This window comes from Doryrhamphus excisus, linkage group LG13 (assembly GCF_037039965.1).
Source record: "Doryrhamphus excisus strain RoL-2023G ecotype Guam linkage group LG13, RoL_Dexc_Guam_v1.1, whole genome shotgun sequence".
Taxonomy (NCBI): domain Eukaryota; kingdom Metazoa; phylum Chordata; class Actinopteri; order Syngnathiformes; family Syngnathidae; genus Doryrhamphus; species Doryrhamphus excisus.
The window spans coordinates 13,871,479-13,892,202 of NC_136369.1; the positions used below are offsets into that span (position 1 = coordinate 13,871,479).

Below are 20,724 nucleotides of genomic sequence, written 5' to 3' on the forward strand. Positions count from 1 at the left end.
ATATATACTTTCTGAGAAAAAAAATAACAATGATCTCGCGAATGATGTCCATCACAAATCCCCTGCGTAGAAACTTTTGATCCAGAGTTCCAGGTTGTGGAATAAATGACGCAGCACTACTAAAATGAATTTCCATTGTTTATTATGAAACAGTGTTATACCAAAAGTAGTGTTCCTATACAGCATACACAGTATATATCATGTTTATATGCCAAAAGGAAGCAGTATTTAGCAGTACTTAACCTTTAGATAGGATTTCATCTGACCTTGTCAGAGAACAAATGGCTTAAACAGGTTATTATGGGATATTATATAATCAAAACAGGCAAAAAATGTCCTGTCTACACAGAGGTATTTAGCACTTCCTCTATCGTGTGCTATCAATGTGACCTCGGTGATGAGTCCATCCCAAAACTATGACGCATGTTAAACATTCATTCATTTTCCACCGCTGATCCTCTTCAGGGTCCCAGGTGAGCTGGAGCCTACCCCAGCTGAAGAGCGGGTGAGAGTACAACCTGGACCGGACAAAATATAGATTTTTTTTTTAAGTAATTTTTTTATTCAGGGGTTGTTTACCTTTTTTGGCAGACTCATTTTTTAAAGCTGTTTTAAAATATTTTTATATAATTTTTAGTGTCATAAAATTACAATGCTGTTTTTTTTCTTTTTTTAGTACTATTTTTAACTAACTGTAGTTAATTCAAAAAAATTTTCCACTCATATAATAATGAAATGTTCTCATGAAGCAATGAGAGAAATGAAATTGTTGTTTTCTGTACAATTATAATTGACAATAAGATGTTCATTTTTTTAGTACAGTAAACCTCGGATATATCGGGCTCGGATATATCGGAAATTCGCTCACAACGGACAGATAAAAAAGAACAGATTTGTCTGTAATGCATTTCCAATAAAAATTCATTGCATATATCGGATTTTTTATAACGGATTTCGCCTATTTCGGACAAAATCTCCAGTCCCGTTCCAATTTCCCTCGCATATATCGGATGGCCGCATCGTGTCTTTCTCCTGGCTCCAGATTTAGGACAAATATAAAAGTGAGTGACGTCAATAATACTAGCACAGCAGTGAATGAGATCTTAACCTCACTATTGGAAATAACGTAGGCCTGACGAGCGTAACAGGGCCTGGCTTAATTAACAATTTGTTATGCTCAGTCCAATAAAGTTAAATTCTCATTACCTTACGTCTCTTTTCATTGCCCAGTCCAGGTACATTGGAAACATAGTCAAGGAAGTGCCTTTTTATAACGGATAAAATCCATTTTACGCATATACCGGATATAAATCCGATATATGCGTAAAACGGACATTTTCCGGTATACGCATATAACGGATTTCGCTTATATCGGACAAAACCAGTGGGAACAATTGAATCCGATGTTTACTGTAGTATACCTGTCCAGTATATGACTTCATGTAGGTACAGTGTTCCCTAGTTTATAACAGGGGATATGTTCCCAAAATAGCCCCCAATAAGGGATTTTCTTTTTTAAACGTGACATAAAAGTACGGACATGACGGTGATTTGGAGGGATTTTATTTTGCAAAACCACAGAAATGAGGTTTAGGACCGGGCAATAAATGAAACAGAAATTCAACGAGCGACCTTAGGCTGAGCCCATTAAATGATTGTCTGGCCCAATCCAGACCTTCTAACAATTAAGTTACAACACGCAACAGCGTTCCTATGCTGTAAAAAAACAAAACAAAAAACATGCAAAATTGCACAAAAAAAGTCCAGAAACAAGTGAACCGAGGGAACACTGTAAATTGGAAAAATTAAACAGTTCATTTTTAAAATTTTTATTGCTCGTATAGTTCATAGTAGTAGTAGTAGTAGTAGTAGTAGTAAGTCTTGTACTCACAAAGATGGACTCTTCACGATGTCAGTGAGCAGGCGTTTCAGCGGTTGTTGTAGACATCACCACAGTGGCCTAAGTGGAGGAGTGACACCATTATTGATGGCTTTAAAGTCCAGGCAGCCTTGCTAGGTCATGTTTTTTGTACCTGACTCTTGGTAGAACGCAGAGCAGCTCCAGCCAGCACTGACATCACCAATAAAATAATAGTGCCAACAATAGTATAGAACACAAAGATGGCTTCTGTTGCCAACCCAAGGACCTACAAATGGACACAACAAGTACATACACATAGTACATACATACACAATATAGAAAAATAAACAATATAAACAACCCAAGTATTAACAAAATCAACAGTTTTTCCCAGAGAATATTTGTCTTGGTGGTAGTTTGCAGAGATTTATTTGAGATTGTTTTGTTTTTATGGTGTATTATCATTGCACTTAATTATAGTAGACAAGCAATATCATAGTGTTCCCTTTAAAAAATACATATATTTAATGGTATATCATAAATGATCAGACAGTGTACTGACTGTGTGTATAGTTTCATGTCACCTTCATGCTAAAACCCTACAAGCCCCTTCTATCAGTGTGATTACCACAGCCTGTGACCTCCATGTGTCTTCCTTGATGACAGTCATGTTGTCGAACTCAAAGTAGTCAAAGTCTCTATGGTAATGGTGGTGTTCCATATTAGTGAGAAGAATAAATATCATCCAGAAAGCACCCACGATGGCCACAATGCCAAGAGCCAGGGATGCTGTCACCTAAAGGTAAGAGATGGACAACAGGAAAAACAAACACACTTAAAACAAACACCGCTTCCAATGATTACTAAATAGTCTTACAGTTTTCTTGGTTGGGTTGTGCTCCGTGATAATATACAGAATGCCACATATGATGAACTGCAAGGAGAGAACAAGAACTTCATGTGTCATTGAAATGTTATTGTTTAATACAAATTGTCTGACCTCACCTGTATTCCAATGATGTACCCCAGTGGGGAAAGCCTCCATAATTGGTGAGCAGGATTATCTACTGCCATAATAATGGATGTAATAAAGAAAGACACGCCCAAAACCAGAACAACAACCTGCAATTTATATGTGAAGGCAACAGTGAAGCAATAAAGCAAATAATCAATGATTGTGATCAGCTTTGGCGGTGTGATATCTCACTCCAACACTCTGAGGTTGAGCCTTCATGAAGCGATGTAGAGGTTTACTTCCTCCCACTTTGGTGGCTTGAAGAGACCCATTGTTCCCACTCGGAGGACTCGCAGGGAGGAGCTCCACAGACATCTTCTAAACATGAACACGTGTATTAGAACTAGTGGTGTGTCGATCATGAACGAACGGGTCAAAATAACTTTTTTTTTTTTTTTTGATTGGCTGGAGAGTCAGAGGTCCTTTTGCAGGGCGGGACTATCTGCGTGCTTGACTGTCTTATCCTATTGCCTCGCTCTGTGGGTGGGGTTAGCTGACTGAAAGACCAAGACCGAGAGATTGACCGACACTCGGTTCGTTCCGAGAGTTGAGTCGGAACGAACGTGAACATGAGTGAACGGACTGAGTCGACACGGCTGACCGGGTCTATGCACAGGGTGAGATCACAGGCTAACGACCAATTGACCGAAATGACCGAAATGACCGAAATGACCGAAATGAACAAAATGAACAAAATGAACAAAATGAACAAAATGAACAAAATGAACAAAATGAACAAAATGAACAAAATGAACAAAATGAACAAAATGAACAAAATGAACAAAATGAACGAATCTTTTTACTGAATGAACCGGAATGATCCGGTTCACTGAAATGAACGGTTTTTGCCTACAACTAATTAGAACTGACAAATGACATATTTCTTAACAAATGTAACTGTACTGAAGCAGCAAAACGGCCCCAGATCATCACACTACCACCACCATATTTTACCCTTGGTATGATATTCTTTTTCTGAAACCAAAGCTTCGTGTTATAGGTGGCAAAGCAGGCTATTACTTTTTCTCTGTTGCTTATTTTTCTATTTTTATTCAAATCAGTCACGGACCACAAATGGCCCCCTCTCCACAATCTGGACATCCCTAGCTTAACTCCTCCTTAGCCATAGCTCTAACCTAACCCCAACCCTCGTCCTAACCATTACTTGACACATCAACCCAATCTATAAACTAAACCCTAACCTTACCCTAGTACTAACCCTAACAGCTGGTTGTGGGTTTGAAACCCCTGCCCGAATGGGTTAAAAGTTGTCCATTTTAAATTTGTAAAGCAGAAATGAAAAACATTTCCAGGAACTTAGAATCAGGATTGTGTAACTATGTCCGCACCACTAAAGTATTAAGGCATGTTTCTAATTTAGAACTACATCTCCCATGAGGCTTTGGGAGACTGTGGCAAATGCTCAGGACTCACAAAACACACTAGAAGAGAAACACTTCTACTTTGACATCTCAAGTAAACTTAGTTAAAGTTTCCACATTCAGTAGTAAACACATCTGATGTCACAACATTTCCTGTGCAGTTGTTGCAACAGTCAGAGCACATGCAAGGGCATGCAAAGGGAAACAACTTTTGACAACATTTAGGTGGAAAATGGCAAAAAAGTCAACAGGGCAGTTGAGTGAACTTCATCTAGAAAGTAAAAAAAGGAGAGAAGAAGACCCAAACCTTTTTTTTTTTGCCAGAACAGGAACACTGCAACCTTCTACTTCTTGGAGGGACTCCTCCTCTTTCTCCTCCTCTTGCTCCTCCTTGTTGACATCCCCACACTGCTGCGCTCTTAGTGGACGATCTGTTCTTTCTAGAACTCTGTCGTCACAATCTGTGTAACTCAGAAGAATTAATAATATTTAGAATATTTACCTTTTGGAATTAGAGGTTGATTCATACACACGCAGCAGCTTCTACTTGGATGTCGTCCAACCGTCACTTCTTCTGTTCATCCAACCGCCCACAAACCCATCACAAACAGCACACTGACCTCTAGCGGTGTACACCGTTTTTTCACTGGGTTACATTAATGTAATTGTAATTTTAGTTGCAATTACAATTGTAATATTTTTTGTAATTGTACTTGGAATGGTAATTTCAACTGTAATTTGACATGTCATTGTAATTTTTACATTTTTAAATTTTTAAATTTTTAAAAATTTTAAATAATTTTTAAATTATATGTAAATGTAATTTAGTTGTAATTGGAATTGTAAGTTGCAAAGTAATTTTTAATGTAATTATAATTACATATATAAACATACATATATACACATACATACATACATATATAAATACATATTTTATTTTAATTGTCATTGTAATGTAAATGGTAATTATAATTGTAATTTAAATAGTAATTGTAATGCCTGCCATTTTAATTGTAATTTGTAGTTGGAATTTAAATTATACTTGTAATTGTTATTGTTATTTTACCTGTTTGTCTGTGATAAATTAGGTTGTAAAACATTTAGCATAATAAGGGACCTTAAATGATAAACCACGACGGCGTAAAGCAAAAGAAAGTCATCATTACACAAGTGTAAGAAGAAGATAACCATAAAGAGATAACTACAAAACAATCTACTATTCTCATGACACCAAAAATGAGAGAAAGCATTTTCTTTCCTTTCCAGATCATCAGTCAGGACAAATACAAAAAGACCACACAGGTAGACATTTCAATATTTATATTGGATCTTTCACAGAAAGAATTCAATGATAAAAATAATACAAAAGATGGTAGGTGGATTGCATTCTCTGTCACATAAATGCGGTCTTATGAATACTACTTCATAAAACAGAAATGAGGTGACCCGTCAGTGCTCCTATTATCAATATTATTGATGATGATGCATAGCAATGTTACCTTTAAAATCACATTTCAGGTGAGTAAAATCCTGATTAGATACATTTTTGTTAAAAAACAAACTCAAATATTAAAATCACCACAGTCAGTCCATTGTGTGTATTCACATTCAATTAGCATGAGAGTACAAGTGCTAATTTACTGCATTTGTGTACTTCTACTAAGTTGTTATTGCCTCTCATTCTATTGCTTTAGTCAGCACCAAAAGTTTAGTGGATATTTACAGATTTGTGTCGTCACATTAGTTTGTATTTACAGCCCCCCCCCCCCAACCCCCCAAGTGAGGCATAAGGGAATAACATGCAATAGTATTTTCCACATAGCAGTGATAGAAGTTGACATAAAAAGTTTGCATTGATATTCATAAGGACAGTAACATACAGTGCGTACATGTCACTTTCACAGTAGCGCGGTCATGTGACCACATTGGTTAACACCTGTCTTTGAGTTTGAGGTCTGATTGCTTGGCTCAATCTAATGAGAACACCTTCCAAAAGATAATAACGATCACTTTTGAGAGGTATTGATTGAACAGTTGTCACAGTCTGCCTCGTACTGAGTGCTGTTTCTAATATTTTTACCCTCTTGTGTCACTAAATATCATATTTTATTATAATACTACTACTAATAACCATATATTATGCTAGGAGTCCACTGGGCCGGCGCCAGTTGGTGCCAGTTCGCGCCAAAGATTATGTGATTGGCGCATCGTGGCTTGCTTTTGGCGCCAAATTAATGTTCGCCGTTGCCGTTATTCGACCAATTACATAATCTTTAGCGCAAACTGGCACCGGCCCAGTGGACTCCTAGCATCATTGCCGCAACTTGGCTCGCGCCATTACATTCCAGTGGATTCCAATAGGCGGATTATTTGTGACATTTGGTTCCACTTGGTGCACACTTCGCTCCGATTGCTACATGCAAGTGGCGCGATGAAGATTTTAAACATTTTGACATTTTCTTGCCGCCGTTACGGGCCACAACGAGCCAGTTTGAGCCACTGCACCCCACTAGGCACCTTATTGGCGACACCACAGCAAATTGCATTGGTGCGAACTGGCACCAACTGGCACTGGTCCAGTGGACTCTTAGCATTAATACCAGATACTATACATATCTTAACATTAATAGAATAGATTGAGACTTCTAATGATGCTTCCCCCTCTATTTTCCTATTTTATATCCATTAAGGAACATTCAAGTGTCAAAATGTTAGAAACAGCACTTACATGTTGTTATCAAATGAATTAAACTGAACATTATTATATTCAGATTTCTATTGGATGGCATTACAGTATGTATAAATGATATTTTTATTTATAAATAATGCATTAAATGGTTAAAAAGTCCCTGATGATTGAGGCTGGGTAATATATAATGCAATATGCAATATATGCAATATATAATGTGTGTGTGTTTCCGTTGGTGTGCAAGATGGAGGTAATGAAGGCTGAATATTGTCATCAACTGTGCTTTTGTGTGCGAGTGGTTGTGCATTAAGAACGTTGCAGAAGTCTTCACAAGTGCCCCCCACCCCCCCACCAGCCAATGCTTGTTGTGTTGGCCATTTTGTGCTTCTTTTGAGGGTAATTCTGCACTTGTGATGGCTTCCTACTTTACTGAGATGTAGTATGAGTTTGCTGTTCGAGTGACCCACACAGAAGCTGAGAGTCCTCCTGTTCCTCTTGTCTGCTGCCATCAGGATGCTGCTTGCTCCAGTAGTTACACTGGTCTAAAGCGTCCGAATGGGTGAAGTCTGCATCTTCTTTGTGGAGTAAGACAGGAAAGACATGGTCCACCATCTCGCAGAGACGACCAAAACTAGACACAGATGATGTCGCCAGAGAAGTTAGTGCTGGAGGACTTTTGTGGCACACGGATGCAAGAACAGAAAGAGATCTTACGAGGAGATGTTGGTTTTGGCATGCTCCTGGACCAGCTCCCCCTTGGGATTGACAGTGAAGATCCTGTTGAGAGGAACGCCCACCTCCTTGTAGGAATACACGTCCTGGAATTATCCACATTTCATGTTCAAATACTAGTCTCGAAGTGTGTGTGTGTGTGTGTGTGTGTGTGGATGCAGGTTCTGACCGTAGCTCTGTTGCCGAAAGCAGCATAGAAAGGTTCAGTATTTGGGTAGAAAAGGTGCTTGATGTCTGTGAGACACTCAATCTTAAACTTCTCTGGTTTCTTCTCAATCACTTCCCTAAAGAACACAAGACAAAATTATGTCGACACTGTATTTTTTGCAGTCAATAATCCAAATCTATTTTTTTTATCTATTTTATTATTGCATGGCAATAATAATAATAATAATAATAATAGTGATATTATTCAGCTTTTGTTTTGGATGTCATGTTGTAACCGACCTGTGCAAGGCAGAAAAAAGGCTGCTGGGACTGAGCAGCACCGGGCCCATGGGCAGCATGGTTCCTCTCTCATTGACCCAGTGAAGGTAACCTCTGGTCATGTCAGCCATCCCGATGGCCCTCGCCGAGCAGTACATGAACTTATAGCCATTTCTGACACACACAACCACAGCATGACGCAATGTTGTGTAAATGAAGGAAGGTTACGAATGTGGCTGACTCACTGGCTGACTTTATGGTAGAGCCTGGCGATGCCCTGGTGAGTCCAGTCTTTCCCCAGAGTGGGGAGGATGTGGCCTAGCGTGTCCGACCTGCAGCCACAAGACACCGTTCATCTCTGAGGCGTAAAAAAGATGGAAGTGAAGAAGCCGCCGGATGTGACAGACCTTGTGATTGTTCCGTCGATGTCCGAGATGACCAGCTTGTCGTCCCAGTTCCACAGATAGATGGTGCCGTGGCAACGACACGTGCCTTGATACTGAGTTGTCACGCTGAACACCACCTCGTTTGGACCTTCCTTCAGCTGCAGGCTTGCCTGAATGAAAAGTACTTATTATTTTACTTATTATTATTTTACATACTACTTAATCATTGTTATTATACCAGCTGCTCTGAGGTCAGCCTAAGAGTCTTCTTGTAACAAATGTTACCAGAAGCAACAATGGACTCAGACTGGCGGGTGCCAGATGCATGGTCTTCATCACTAGAGGATGACTCATCTTTCATTCTGTTAACAAACAAAACAAACAGAATATTAATACAAAAAAATAATAAACTAGAGTGAGTCAGGGCTGTGACTGTACCTGCTTGCTGTCGCCATGGTGATCTCTCCCGCCGTGTCCGCCGGTGACTCCTGAAGGACACAAAACGTCAGCACGACTGCATGTTCTGGATGACTGTTCTTAGTGTCTGTTTACAAACCGATTTAGAGTCACTGGTCCTGCTCCTCCAGGAGAACCACCAGCGGCCGCCTTTCTTGGGCATCTTCTCCTTCATGATGTTCTCCATCGAGGCCTGGACAAAAGCATGCACATACCACGCAAAAGCCACTGAAAAAAAAATCCAAACTCACAAAAAAAAAACTCCAAGCGTGGAACATGATGGAGCTAGGAAAGTAAAGCAAACCACAACGTCCTGTCACTAGCGGAGCAAATGATAAAAAGGAACAACAGTCAAGACGGACAGCAGTACAAAAAGTCGAATATCATACGGGCTCAGATGTTCTGGAGCCAAACAGACCAGGGAGGCAGTATGAGAAGAGGCCGAAAGCAGAAAAGAAATAACTCAAACACCAAAACTTGGGATGGAATGTGTGAGACACAATGTCAGTAAATAAAAGGGAGAACACGAAAGAAAAAGGGGGACAAAGACATGACATCATTAAAGGGTTAGGACGCTCACAAAAATACAGCTAGATTTCACTCTGGTGTAAAGGCAACGTTTTTTCGTACAAATTGGAGCCAGAAACAAACACATGAGAACTGGCTGAATTCCAAGGATGGAACATGAATGATACACCAAAGTGAAAATGTGTGAAATTAATTAGTGCAGAGAAGAGGGGATGGAAAGGTTTGCAAAGCTCTTTAAAAAAAAAGCATCCAGCAACCATTAGTGGCCCAAAAAAGACACTGATAAATAGGACGGAGTATTTGGGCCACAATGGAAAAAAAAATATGTGATTTCGACAATAAAGTTGTAAATTCAAGAGAAAAAAAGGTTGACAATAAAAAAAATAGTATCATAATATTACAAGAATAAAGCCGTAATATTAGACGTGTCGTAGGGGAAATAGATCATAGCTCTTCAGGAAGGTAGGAAACTTTCCTTTTGCTTCAGGCAAGCTTTTATTTATAAAGTGGCAGCAAAACAGTGCTAAGATAATATTCATTCATTCATATTCATTTATTTTATCCTCACGAGGGTCAGGGGGGTGCTGGAGCCTATCCCAGCTGTCGTCGGGCAAGAGGCGGGGTACACACTGATCCCCAGCCAATCACAGGGCACATATAGACAAACAACCATTCGCACTCACATTCATACCTATGGACAATTTGGACATGCAAACTCCACACAAAGATGGAAGAGGGCGGAATCGAACTCGGGTCGCCTAGCTGTGTGGCCTGTGTGCTAACCACTCCTACACTGTGCAGCCGCAAAGGTAATATTCCTTCAGTCATTATCTACCACTTATCCTCACAAGGGTTGCGGGGTGGCTGGAGCCTATCCCAGCTGTCTTCGGGTGAGAGGCGGGGTACACCCTGGACTGGTCGCCAGCCAATCACAGGGCACATATAGACAAACAACCATTCACACTCACATTCATACCTATGGACAATTTGGACATGCAAACTCCACACAAAGATGGCCGAGGGCAGAATGGAACCCGGGGCTCCTAATTGTGTGACCAGCACGCTAACCACTTGGGCCGCCGTGCAGCCGCAAAGGTAATATTTACACCTTTTTTCTTGAAATCTCCTATTTTTTTCCCAATGTGGCCCTAACATGCTCATAATTTTAGCAGCACATAGCGCTAACATTAAAACATAAAGAGTAGTGGGTTGGTCAGTGTGCAGTACATAACTTTAGCCACTAGGTGTCACACATTAAACACACTCACTCAGTTATTTAACTAGTATAATACTGTATGACAAAACAGATAACAGCATTGTGTCCAATATATGGTGGCGAGTGTAACATGATGATAAATGATATACTGCAAATACTGTACCGTACACTATATACAGTACTGCATATCACTGGGGTAGTCTTACCTGTGGCAATGGTTTCTGGTAGACCTGCATGGCCAACATGACAGGAGCTGCTGTGCTCCAGTTGTAGTACCTAAAATACAATCCAATAGTTAGTTTGTTGGATTGTGTGGCCATGAATTGAATGCAGTGTCGTACATACTTGTTGCCAATCTTCACCACCAGATTGGGATCGTCGATAATGGAAGGGTTTTCTGAGAACTGCTGGTAGGTCACTGCCCTCTCCTGGAACTGCTCTGTGGTAATACGGAGTACATTCAAAGTACAAACTGTAGACATTATGCGACTACTATGGAATGAATTACCACTCAGCTACAAAAAATGCAAATAGGTGTGCAGTGCTACAACACGTGTAAATACCTTGCGTGATCTCCTTGTTGTCGCTGAGGCCGCCGCACAGCGAGATGGCCACATGAGGGAGGTCCCCCATGTGGTCTAACAGACTGTCCAGACCGCTGTCTACCCCGCTGCTGCTCACTGACTGTGGAGACTGATTAGCACTCCTCACGTCCATCATCATCATCTCTGTGTCCACCTTCATTGAGCCGCTGCCTCCATCACTGTATGGTTAAGACCGCCAGTGTTAGCATTATTATCTCTATGAGAGTATATTTTTTGACAGTGCATATGTATATCCTGCACCTTTTAGGGAAGTACAGAGCAGCTACTTCAGGCTCCAGTTCTGTGATATCATCCAGGTACACCCCATCAGTGCCGAGGTGTTGGCTTCTTTTCTCTAGTAAGACATATGAGTCAAACAATGATACATATCTCATCTTGCGTATTACGAAAGCAAACGTATACCTTTCCTCTTGGAAGGTGAATCTGTTCTTCTGATGGGACTTCCTCTGTTCCTGCCTTCCTCCAAATGATCAGGAAGGATGCTGGGGGATGCTAAACCTGTTGTTAAACTCTCCATCTCTGCACATGACGCACCCACACTCTCCACTGGGTTTCCTGTGGGAAAGTCAATGACGTCATTTGTTTGGCAATCTGTGCATTGCTGTGACGCCTCACTTTATAGCTCCTACCACTAGAGGTCACTAAAGTAGTAACGTAGCAGAATACAGTAGAACTTCATCAAGTCCCTGTGATTGTTCAAAATTTAATTTAACCCAAATACAAAAATGGGAAATGGGATAAATACAAAACAATAACAATAACCCATATCAAGCATCCTTTTAAGAGTATTTCCACTTACCACCATCATGGTACTTGTCAGTATATGTATCTTCTTGCTGGGTGGTGTAGGGATTTTTTGAGGGTGCCCCGGTGTCGCTGATGGTCCTGAAGTGAGTGCTGGAGGACACTGGGATGGTGAATGATGTGGAACTTTGCTGCTTCTGATGGGAAGTCAGGAAGGACGGCTATAAGGTGAGAAGAAGGAGCCATAGGGTTTGTTTTGTCAGGTATAGTAAACTACGCTTATGTATGTGTTCGAGTCTGGTGCAAGCCCTTTTTGTCTTTTTGCCTGTGCACAAAGCAAAGTCTGGAAAGGCATGGAATAATGGAAGTTGTCATAAGGGGAAGACCAACTTTATACATTAGTGCATTTTCACTTCATTTAAGTGTGTCCCAAGTACTAGGAATAATATTAAAGAAGCAAATAAACACAAAGACATGATACAAAGAGACAAAACTGAAATGTAATGTTATTTTTAAAGACAAAGTGGAATGTGGTGTGTTTACGTGTGTGTAAATACAAACCTGTGCAGCTTGTGGCAGCTCCCCCCAGGTCCACAGCATTTCAGGGTTGTCTTTTGCCCGGCCGGCTAGCTCAGAGTCGCTCTTGGGCGTTGAAGACAGAGAGTCATCTGCGTTGCTGAGAGACGTCACACATTTGAAACCCATTTGTCAATATATTGAAACATATCTAGATAGTATGTTTGCTGAGTCAGCCAGTGTATTGTTTCCCCTCGGGTGATCAGAGAAGGTAAAAGTTTGGTTGCTACCTAATGTGGGAGGAGAAGTGAGAGGTCTGCTGTGGACAAGAGATGGACAGACCGCAGGACGCAGGGATGGAGAGAGTGTCCTTAATCACATGACTACAAAAAGATAAACAGACAGAGGTGAGAAACTCAGAAAGAGGAGAGTGAAGAAAAGACAGGCAGTGAATCATGTCAGATGTAGTCTCCAACAAGCAATAATGATTTAAAATGTGACAGTTTTTCTTATTAATAATTAGAAGACTTTTATTTGAAAAATGACTGGTATAGTCGATTAGTGGAGTTGTAGAATTATGAACTTATTATATGATGGGCTGCTTGGTGGTAACTACAGAGAATCATACAATACAGAACAATAGAAATAATTAACCAGTGTATCTAAATGAGTGTGCGTGTTTTGGGGCCACTTGTTACATTACCTCTGTGGATGCTTCCACTCTGGGCTGGTGTGTGTACTGGCAGCTGACCCTTGATCACTGTATAGTGTCCTGGCCACAAAAAAACACACAAACACACACAGTTTACCCAGTACATAATTAACCAGTTTGTAGAATTTGTGTCAGTGTTTGTGTTGTGAAAATGTTAAGTGTGAGTGTTTGAGTTTAATAACACTGAGTTTGGGGGTGGCACGGCGGACCAGTGGTTAGCGCGCAGACCTCACAGCTAGGAGACCAGGGTTCAATTCCACCCTCGGCCATCTCTGTGTGGAGTTTGTATGTTTTCCCAGTGCATGCGTGGGTTTTCTCCGGGTACTCCGGTTTCCTCCCACAATCCAAAAACATGCTAGGTTAATTGGCAACTCCAAATTGTCCATAGGTATGAATGTGGGTGGGAATGGTTGTTTGTCTACGTATATGTGCCCTGTGATTGGCTGGTGACCAGTCCAGGGTGTACCCCGCCTCTCGCCTGAAGACAGCTGGGATAGGCTCCAGCACCCCCCGCAACCCTTGTGAGGAAAAGCGGTAGAAAATGAATGAATGAATGAACACTGAGTTTGTGTCTCAGGAATGTTCCCATGCCATCCATGAGGTAAAACTTCCTAAAAAAGCCTGGAAAGCCAGCAGCAGCAGCGAGGACACTGCTGTGGTCCATTATGTCAAGGAAACAGAGATCACTGTGGGAACAGGACAAATTCTTGGAGCGCCTCCAGAAACTGGAGCTGCCTTTCAAGGGGCTTTGCACACTCTGAGACAAATATGTGCATTCCATCTCTTTTAATGCGTGTCACTTAAAGACTTTGTTACAAGACGGAGAAAAAGAGAATTTCTCATCTAAAGACCAACCTGCCAGCGTCACCTTCTCTCTCCTCATCAGAGCTCAGGTCAATAGTAAACATGCTGTCATCATCCGAAAACTCCTCCCCGCTTTCGTCCTTTCTCCCTCCTCCTCCGTCTGGCCGAGCCTTTCTCCTCCTCTTCCTCCTCTTCTTGCTCATCCCACTGTCACCCTGCTGCGGTCCGATGCTCTGGGCAGGAAGTGAGCCGCACAGCATGCTGTCTGTGTGGAAACACAAGATAGCTTTTTTCCCCCCATAAATTGTCCAATTTTAAAGCGGCATACCATGGTGACGTGTGCTATTCCTGCTCAGCTGAGTTTCCATCAGTTCCGCTCCCGTCGACATGATGGGTGACGTCGCTAGGTATGCTGGAACGACTTCCTGTGAGGGGTTACAATGTATAATTTCACTTTCACTTTCTTTTGTGAGGCTGCCTCACAGCCTTGGGAGACATAATAGCGGTTAAACCGATATAGTTAACTGTCCTTCCTTCCAGTCGAGAGATGTGACCACGTGTTAATCCACCAGCCGACCGATGCATTCATTTACCTGCGTGTTACTTCATAATACAATTGGCAAGGTAGTTTTTGCGGCATGTGTTAGCAGTTAAGCATTCATACTTATTAATGTCTAAGACGTCTTATTTTCTGTTACTGTGTCACCTATATGGGGTAATACAAGGGTAATACAATAGTGACTATATGAGTGCAATGCTAAAAACATAGCTAGAAGGTCTTAAACAGGTTTTCTAGGCTCTAACGACATAAACAAGGAAATTCGATGATCACGGTCAGGTCTGGAACTACGATAAACAAGTGACGACTGTACTATTGAACTTAATGCAATGGTAGTCTGCTGAAAGGCAGGCTGTGTGTGTGTCCTTCGTGTCAGTATGATTTGCTTTGTGCTGTGTTTGCTTCATCCCTCACCAATGTGTTCTCAGCTTCTTTAACAAAGAAGGCCTCTCCATTCTCCCCCAGTTTCATGTGCAAACTCACTGGTTCCCCGTTGATCTCAATGTCCACCTGCAGGAAGCAAAATGGATGATGACTGAAGAACACCATTTTGACCTTTGACTCCAGCTTCAAGGTTCAAAACAAAAACAAAATAGTGCAAGTACAATGCAATCTTACCACTTTCTCCCGCGAGCGCAGGACGCCCATCTTGCCGAAACGCACATGGAAGGGGGAGCATTGCAGGGAGCCATTGGGCTGCCGCACCACAATCACATCGATACAGCCGGACAGCGTGGCAGGGTTGAGGCCTCTGTACAGCTCCTTGACCTGCACAAACACCTGGCCCGCCAGCTGACCCACATAGTTCATGGTCTGGAACTGAACGGACAAAGAGAGAGAGAGATTGACCGCTGAAAGTCAAGCACACTTTATTATTGGGAACATGTTTTACTGCCAGTTTTCAATGAGTCTAAAATCATAGGCTGGGTGAGCTATCATTTACTTATGAGTTCTAAAATATTGCAGTCATTCCATAGCTTAAGCTATCTAATGCTACACATTCTCTAGCTGTTTCACTTCCATTAGAAGAGGCACTTAAACAGAATTGTAAGCAGCATAGAAAATAGATGCATGGATGGATGTCAATATGTTAAGCATATGGTGTGAATGAATTATCAATACCAGATATGAAGAAGGGATAGCATTAAATAGGTCAGCTTCCTCCTGCTTCTTTTCGGACATATTGAATTACGGAATGAAATTACGGAAATGTAAACATGTGATGTTCCTTCATGTCATTTGTTAAGAGCTCACAGCTTCAAGGGAATGTATTTATATGGTATCTGGGCATTTGTACGGATCCCAATTCAATCATTTCGTTAACATTTTCTGAGGAAAAAACCTACAGTATAGTGTTCCATAATACTGAGGTGTTGGAAGATGAGTTCCTGGCACATTCCAAAGCATGAATTATTGATCATGCCATTCCAGGCTACTCAGACGGAAGCAAAGACGCACTATTTGTGGATTGTCTCGGTATTGGGATGCATGGAGACAAAAAGCAAAGAATTCCCCTTTTTGAGAGCGATTAATGATGCTGAACTTATCCACTCCCTTTGACCCACCAGGCAGTAATGCACACAATGCCAAACATGGCCTTAGGCAGAGAGAGAGTGGACAGAGACATGAGGGTTTTGAGTCAAGATGCATGAGGAAGTGAAAGCAATGAATCTAATAGTGATTCTATTGCATTAAACATGACTACTAATTTAAGGACTGAAGATGCAAACAAAAAAACAGTAAACTGTTTACGTTCTACACAGCTCTGCAATACAAAAATAGGTTTATTTGTGTGCTATTTTATTTTATTAGAAACAACTCTTACCACTGCCAACAACCACAATAGTATACAGACTGTATTGTTGTACGGCGTCAATCAAAATGGAGCATTTTTAGCTTCGTAGAGATGGAATTTTGATACAGCTCTTGCAGCTGAAGAAGTAGGCCAACACATTATTCAAACTAAGTACATTTTAATAACAAAGCACTATGTGGTTCCCAAATTAGCTCCAGAAATTGTTTGGCATGCAGTTTTACATTGTATATATGTGATATCACAATGGCTTAACAATACACACTCATGATTCATGAAGTCATAGTCAACACTGACCATGTGCAAACACACACACAACGGAGCACTCTCTCCAAGGGCATTGCTTCCATAATAGCCAATCACAATGCGTGTTTATTACGTAATGACCAATCACAAGACAACTACTGTGGGGGTCAATCAGTGTCATTTCACAGCTTGTCTTATCAACAAACAACCGACAACAGAGACCTTCACGTTTAGGACACTTTTACTACCAGCATGTATACTTAATTATCCTTTTTATTTACAACTAAAAATATACTAAAATATACAGTTCAGCATAAAGCATTCATTTGATGAATGTGTAAATAAATCGTATGGCAATTGCCTCAGTCCAGTCATAGTAATGATCTTTGGTCACAGTTGAGGCTTCAAAACTAGAACATCTTATTAGTAATAATAATATTTTCATGTAATTCATGTGTGGCTTTCCATGTAAACATCTTCCACATGGGTGAGGCTCTGCAGTGTAGTGTGCGCCGTCGCACACCAATCAAAGAACCGCATTGAAAAATGTGCAAAACAAGCCCAGTCAAGCCAAGACAGAACGCTCATATGCAAACATAATGTATGTTTAATATATACAACAGTCAGCTCAAAGCGGTGCAGTGGCATATTATTACTTACATTAAAAACAGGCTTTGCTGCTACTCCCGTAGCTGTTCTTCCCGTCCAAATCCGGGCCGATTGGATGTGTTACCTATGTGTCCTCATATCAAACATTGTCACAAAGCTACTGTCGGATACGATAGCTGTTTTCCTTTCCTTTCTGCTGGTGTAGGCTGCGGTCGCTATTTAAGCTGCAGTAGAAATATTCCTCCCACTGTCGCCGCACCGCAAATAAACTACTGTCTGATTGGTCGCGCCTGAGTGACGTCACCAGTGCCTGTGTAAAAAAAATTGTACACACTGTCATTTTCTGGTGTATGACAGCCAAATCAAACATAGATTTTGATAGATGAGGTATAATAACTGTTATTATTGACAATTCATTCAAACAATGAAAATGTGTAACCTAATTCTAAAAGTATAAAGACTACTAAAACAATGTATTCACTGTATAAAAGTACTTGAAATTGTAGTCAAATACAATAAAAGTGCAGGTCTAAAAATCCACTCAAACAAAAGTAACAAAGTAACTGTTACTTTCAAGGGGGATTTCCTGCATAAATAAAATAAATCTTCCTGTAAAATTTACCATCAGGGCGGTTGCCCTGTCAATCATTCACTACTGTTTCCAGGTTCAGCATTTTTTATTCATATTTTTTTCTACTCAGTAGTAACATTTAAAATGAAGCACAAGTACAGCCATGTCCCTCTCACCTCCAAATTGCACTTCTTAAAAACAAAAATTATAACATATGTTACCATTAGTGGTTTAAAGGAACACATTGAACAAATTAATGTCTATATTTGTTATAATTCATTCATTCTTTCATTTTCTATACCGCTTATTCTCACAAGGGTCGTGGGGGTGCTGGAGCCTATCCCAGCTGTCTTCCACCCTGGACTGGTCGCCAGCCAATCACATGGCACAGACATGACATAGACAAACAACCATTCACACTCACATGTTAGAGCAGGATGAGAGTGGGTTCATGATGCTTGGGGACATGGGTGAAAATAATTCTGATGGCTGGGCAAAAAAAAAAAAAGACACATTTTTGCAAGATCTCACAAAACTTTTACAAGATGAAGCAATACTTTTGCAAGAGCTGGCAAAAGTCACTTGCGTTATCTCGCAAAACTTTCTATACTATGTGAAGCTACACTACACACTTCCAGTAATAGCTAGGCTCGGTTGTAATTTCCATCTTTAGCATTTTTGAATCCCATCCATTCATCCATCTTCTCTTGCTTATCTGAGGTGGGGACGCTGGGGCAGCAGCCTAAGCAGGGAACCCCAGACTTCCCTCAACATCCCCTACTTCGTTCAGTTCTTCCCGGCAGATCCTGAGGCGTTCCCAGGACAGTTGAGAGAGGGCCCCTACCGGTTGGACGTGGCCTGAAGGGCATCCCGACCAGATGCCTGAGCCACCTTTTATTATAGTATTTAATGTAGTTCCTGGCGGCTTCCTAGGTGGTCTAGTGGTTAGCGCGCAGACCTCACAGCATATGAATGTGAGTGTGAATGGTTGTTTGTCTATATGTGCCCTGTGATTGGCTGGCGACCAGTCCAGGGTGTACCCCGCCTCTCGCCCGAAGACAGCTGGGATAGGCTCCAGCACCCCCGCGACCCTTGTGAGGAAAAAGCGGTAGAAAATGAATGAATGAATGTAGTTCCTGATCAAAGTATCAATTTGTATAGTATAACAGCTGATAAGTTACAATACTTATGCGAGATATTGCACAATTTACTTGTGTAACTTCCTGGCAAAGAGATCCATCCAATCATCCAGAAGCGGGGTACACCCTGGAGTGGTCGCATACTTCCAGTACATATAAGACATAATCATGTCTGGTGTGTCTGCATTTAGTCTGTGTGAACCACACTCTGGCTTGGGCATGAATGCCTGTGTATGAGTGTGTATGTGTGTGTGTCCTTTGCAGGAGGTTTCACTTTAACAGGAAACCAGTGCAACACAAAAAGACCGCATGCATGCGTGCATGTGCTGAAGGTTAATGTCGGTGAAATATTAGTTTCACTTTGGTTCAGGGGGAAAAAAAGCTTGATAGTTCTTATTTTTTTACATGTTTAGTGTCTGGCATATGGAGGTCAACAAATGTCTACCATTTTTCAACATCTACAACAATGTAATCTGATTATGTTAATGTTACGTAATAGGCCACACACTTGATCTGGGACAAACAGTTCCCCCCATAAAGAAACACTTGGTTGCTCCTTGGCTGAGTTCTATTTCCATGTACTATCTGTACTGCTGCCCAGTGATTCTCAGAACCAAACTTCACAAGTAGTACTGGTGTCCAGTCAGGCTGATTGCCTTTTAATGAGGGATGTCACAAGATCGCCTAAGATTAAAGCGTGAAAAAAAAAAAAAGACTATAATAAAGTCATGAATTTATCACACAATAAATGAAAATGGCAAATAATTTTGCCCACCTCATTATACTATATTGCCATGTGCATGCCTAATACCTCGCCTCCAAACAGGCAGAAAAAGGGTTCCCTCAAGTGTTCCCAAAAATAATAGAAATATGATTTTATCAAGCAAAATAAATTCTCCAAGTTGTTTTCCTCTTCACATGACACATTTGTGTAGCCACTTATTGCGGGGCCAAATTCTAATACTCCATATTAAATGCTAAATACATGTCAACAAAACGGTAGCCACTACTATGCTTTAGTATGACTGTGTGTGTGTGTGTGTGTGTAATTGCAGTTCATGACCCCCAAGATGGTTTTCTGTTGTCATTTGATATGTTTGCACCCTACATGACTGGCGTACATGTGACCGAAACACACACAGACAAATATGCACACACACTATCAGATGTACCCAGCAAAAGAGGGAACACGTGCAGACTTTTCCAAGAACTGCATGAATTACCAAGGAGCCACCAGCGGGGAGGGAACAGGGGAGGAGACTTGTACAATACAGGCTGAAGGAGGGCGAATGAGTTATGGGTGTGTCGTATTTTTAAACCGACAAAAAAACCAGCCAGACTCTGTACTGTCAACAGAGTAACTAAATATTACAATCCAAATATGTCGTATAACCTTTGTCACTCCAATTGTACTTACAATGTGTGTTTGATTTCCCTGACATAGGTTGATGCTTCCTGTGTGTGTGTGTGTGTGTGTTCCAAGTGAGCGTGGGGGCTGACATTTCCACACATGTGACGCAAAGAGACGAAAAGAGAAACGTGCTTTGCTGAGACAAGAGTAGCTTGATTGCTAACTCCAAGGACAAGAATGCGTTCAATTCATCGCCACGGAGATGAGGGTGTCGTTCAGGGAAAGAGTGGGGATGGGCTGCCTGAGCCAATCAGATGGCAGCTTGAGCCACACACCACAAGTCTGAAACATACATTATCCCACC

The 20,724-nt window shown here is 41.1% G+C and overlaps 2 protein-coding genes across 5 annotated transcripts; both read right to left on the reverse strand.

Annotated features, from left to right (window-relative positions):
* Positions 1–125: 125 nt before the first annotated feature.
* Positions 126–4,864, reverse strand: LOC131139463 (uncharacterized). 3 transcript variants are annotated; one of them, XM_078795516.1, is made up of 8 exons: positions 4,569–4,864; positions 3,069–3,195; positions 2,867–2,983; positions 2,739–2,795; positions 2,490–2,657; positions 2,034–2,147; positions 1,892–1,960; positions 126–518 (listed from the first exon to the last, which is right to left on the reverse strand). In XM_078795516.1, exons 2-7 carry the CDS (start codon positions 3,189–3,191, stop codon positions 1,913–1,915), a joined length of 627 nt encoding a protein of 208 aa, XP_078651642.1. In that variant the 5' UTR covers positions 3,192–3,195; positions 4,569–4,864; the 3' UTR covers positions 126–518; positions 1,892–1,912. The 3 variants fall into 3 exon arrangements, with proteins under 3 accessions (XP_078651642.1, XP_078651643.1, XP_057945094.2); XM_078795517.1 differs by having other exon boundaries at positions 3,069–3,194; positions 4,566–4,864; XM_058089111.2 differs by having other exon boundaries at positions 3,069–3,191; positions 4,566–4,862.
* Positions 4,865–5,563: 699 nt separating this feature from the next.
* On the reverse strand, positions 5,564–17,519 carry lpin1a (lipin 1a). 2 transcript variants are annotated; one of them, XM_058089109.2, is made up of 23 exons: positions 17,351–17,519; positions 15,250–15,450; positions 15,046–15,141; positions 14,401–14,497; positions 14,124–14,337; positions 13,260–13,328; positions 12,847–12,939; positions 12,602–12,716; positions 12,096–12,261; positions 11,699–11,851; positions 11,537–11,630; positions 11,255–11,454; positions 11,037–11,130; positions 10,898–10,967; positions 9,048–9,140; positions 8,930–8,979; positions 8,730–8,853; positions 8,513–8,661; positions 8,351–8,437; positions 8,127–8,279; positions 7,849–7,963; positions 7,662–7,765; positions 5,564–7,578 (listed from the first exon to the last, which is right to left on the reverse strand). In XM_058089109.2, the coding sequence occupies exons 2-23, from the start codon at positions 15,439–15,441 to the stop codon at positions 7,374–7,376; spliced, it is 2,733 nt and encodes a 910-aa protein (XP_057945092.2). In that variant the 5' UTR covers positions 15,442–15,450; positions 17,351–17,519; the 3' UTR covers positions 5,564–7,373. The 2 variants fall into 2 exon arrangements, with proteins under 2 accessions (XP_057945092.2, XP_078651640.1); XM_078795514.1 differs by lacking the exon at positions 12,847–12,939.
* Positions 17,520–20,724: the final 3,205 nt, after the last annotated feature.

Bases quoted from the DNA above. Each gene is read 5' to 3' on its own strand.
- LOC131139463 (XM_078795516.1), bottom strand. From the start codon at position 3,191: ATGTCTGTGGAGCTCCTCCCTGCGAGTCCTCCGAGTGGGAACAATGGG. The intron at 2,658-2,738 runs GTAAGACTATTT...TCTTACCTTTAG, and splicing joins ACAACCCAACCAAGAAAACT to GTGACAGCATCCCTGGCTCT. The intron at 1,961-2,033 runs GTACAAAAAACA...TCCTCCACTTAG, and splicing joins TGCGTTCTACCAAGAGTCAG to GCCACTGTGGTGATGTCTAC.
- lpin1a (XM_058089109.2), bottom strand. From the start codon at position 15,441: ATGAACTATGTGGGTCAGCTGGCGGGCCAGGTGTTTGTGCAGGTCAAG. The intron at 7,964-8,126 runs GTCGGTTACAAC...TGTGTTCTTTAG, and splicing joins CTTTTTTCTGCCTTGCACAG to GGAAGTGATTGAGAAGAAAC. The intron at 7,766-7,848 runs GTCAGAACCTGC...GGATAATTCCAG, and splicing joins CTTTCGGCAACAGAGCTACG to GACGTGTATTCCTACAAGGA.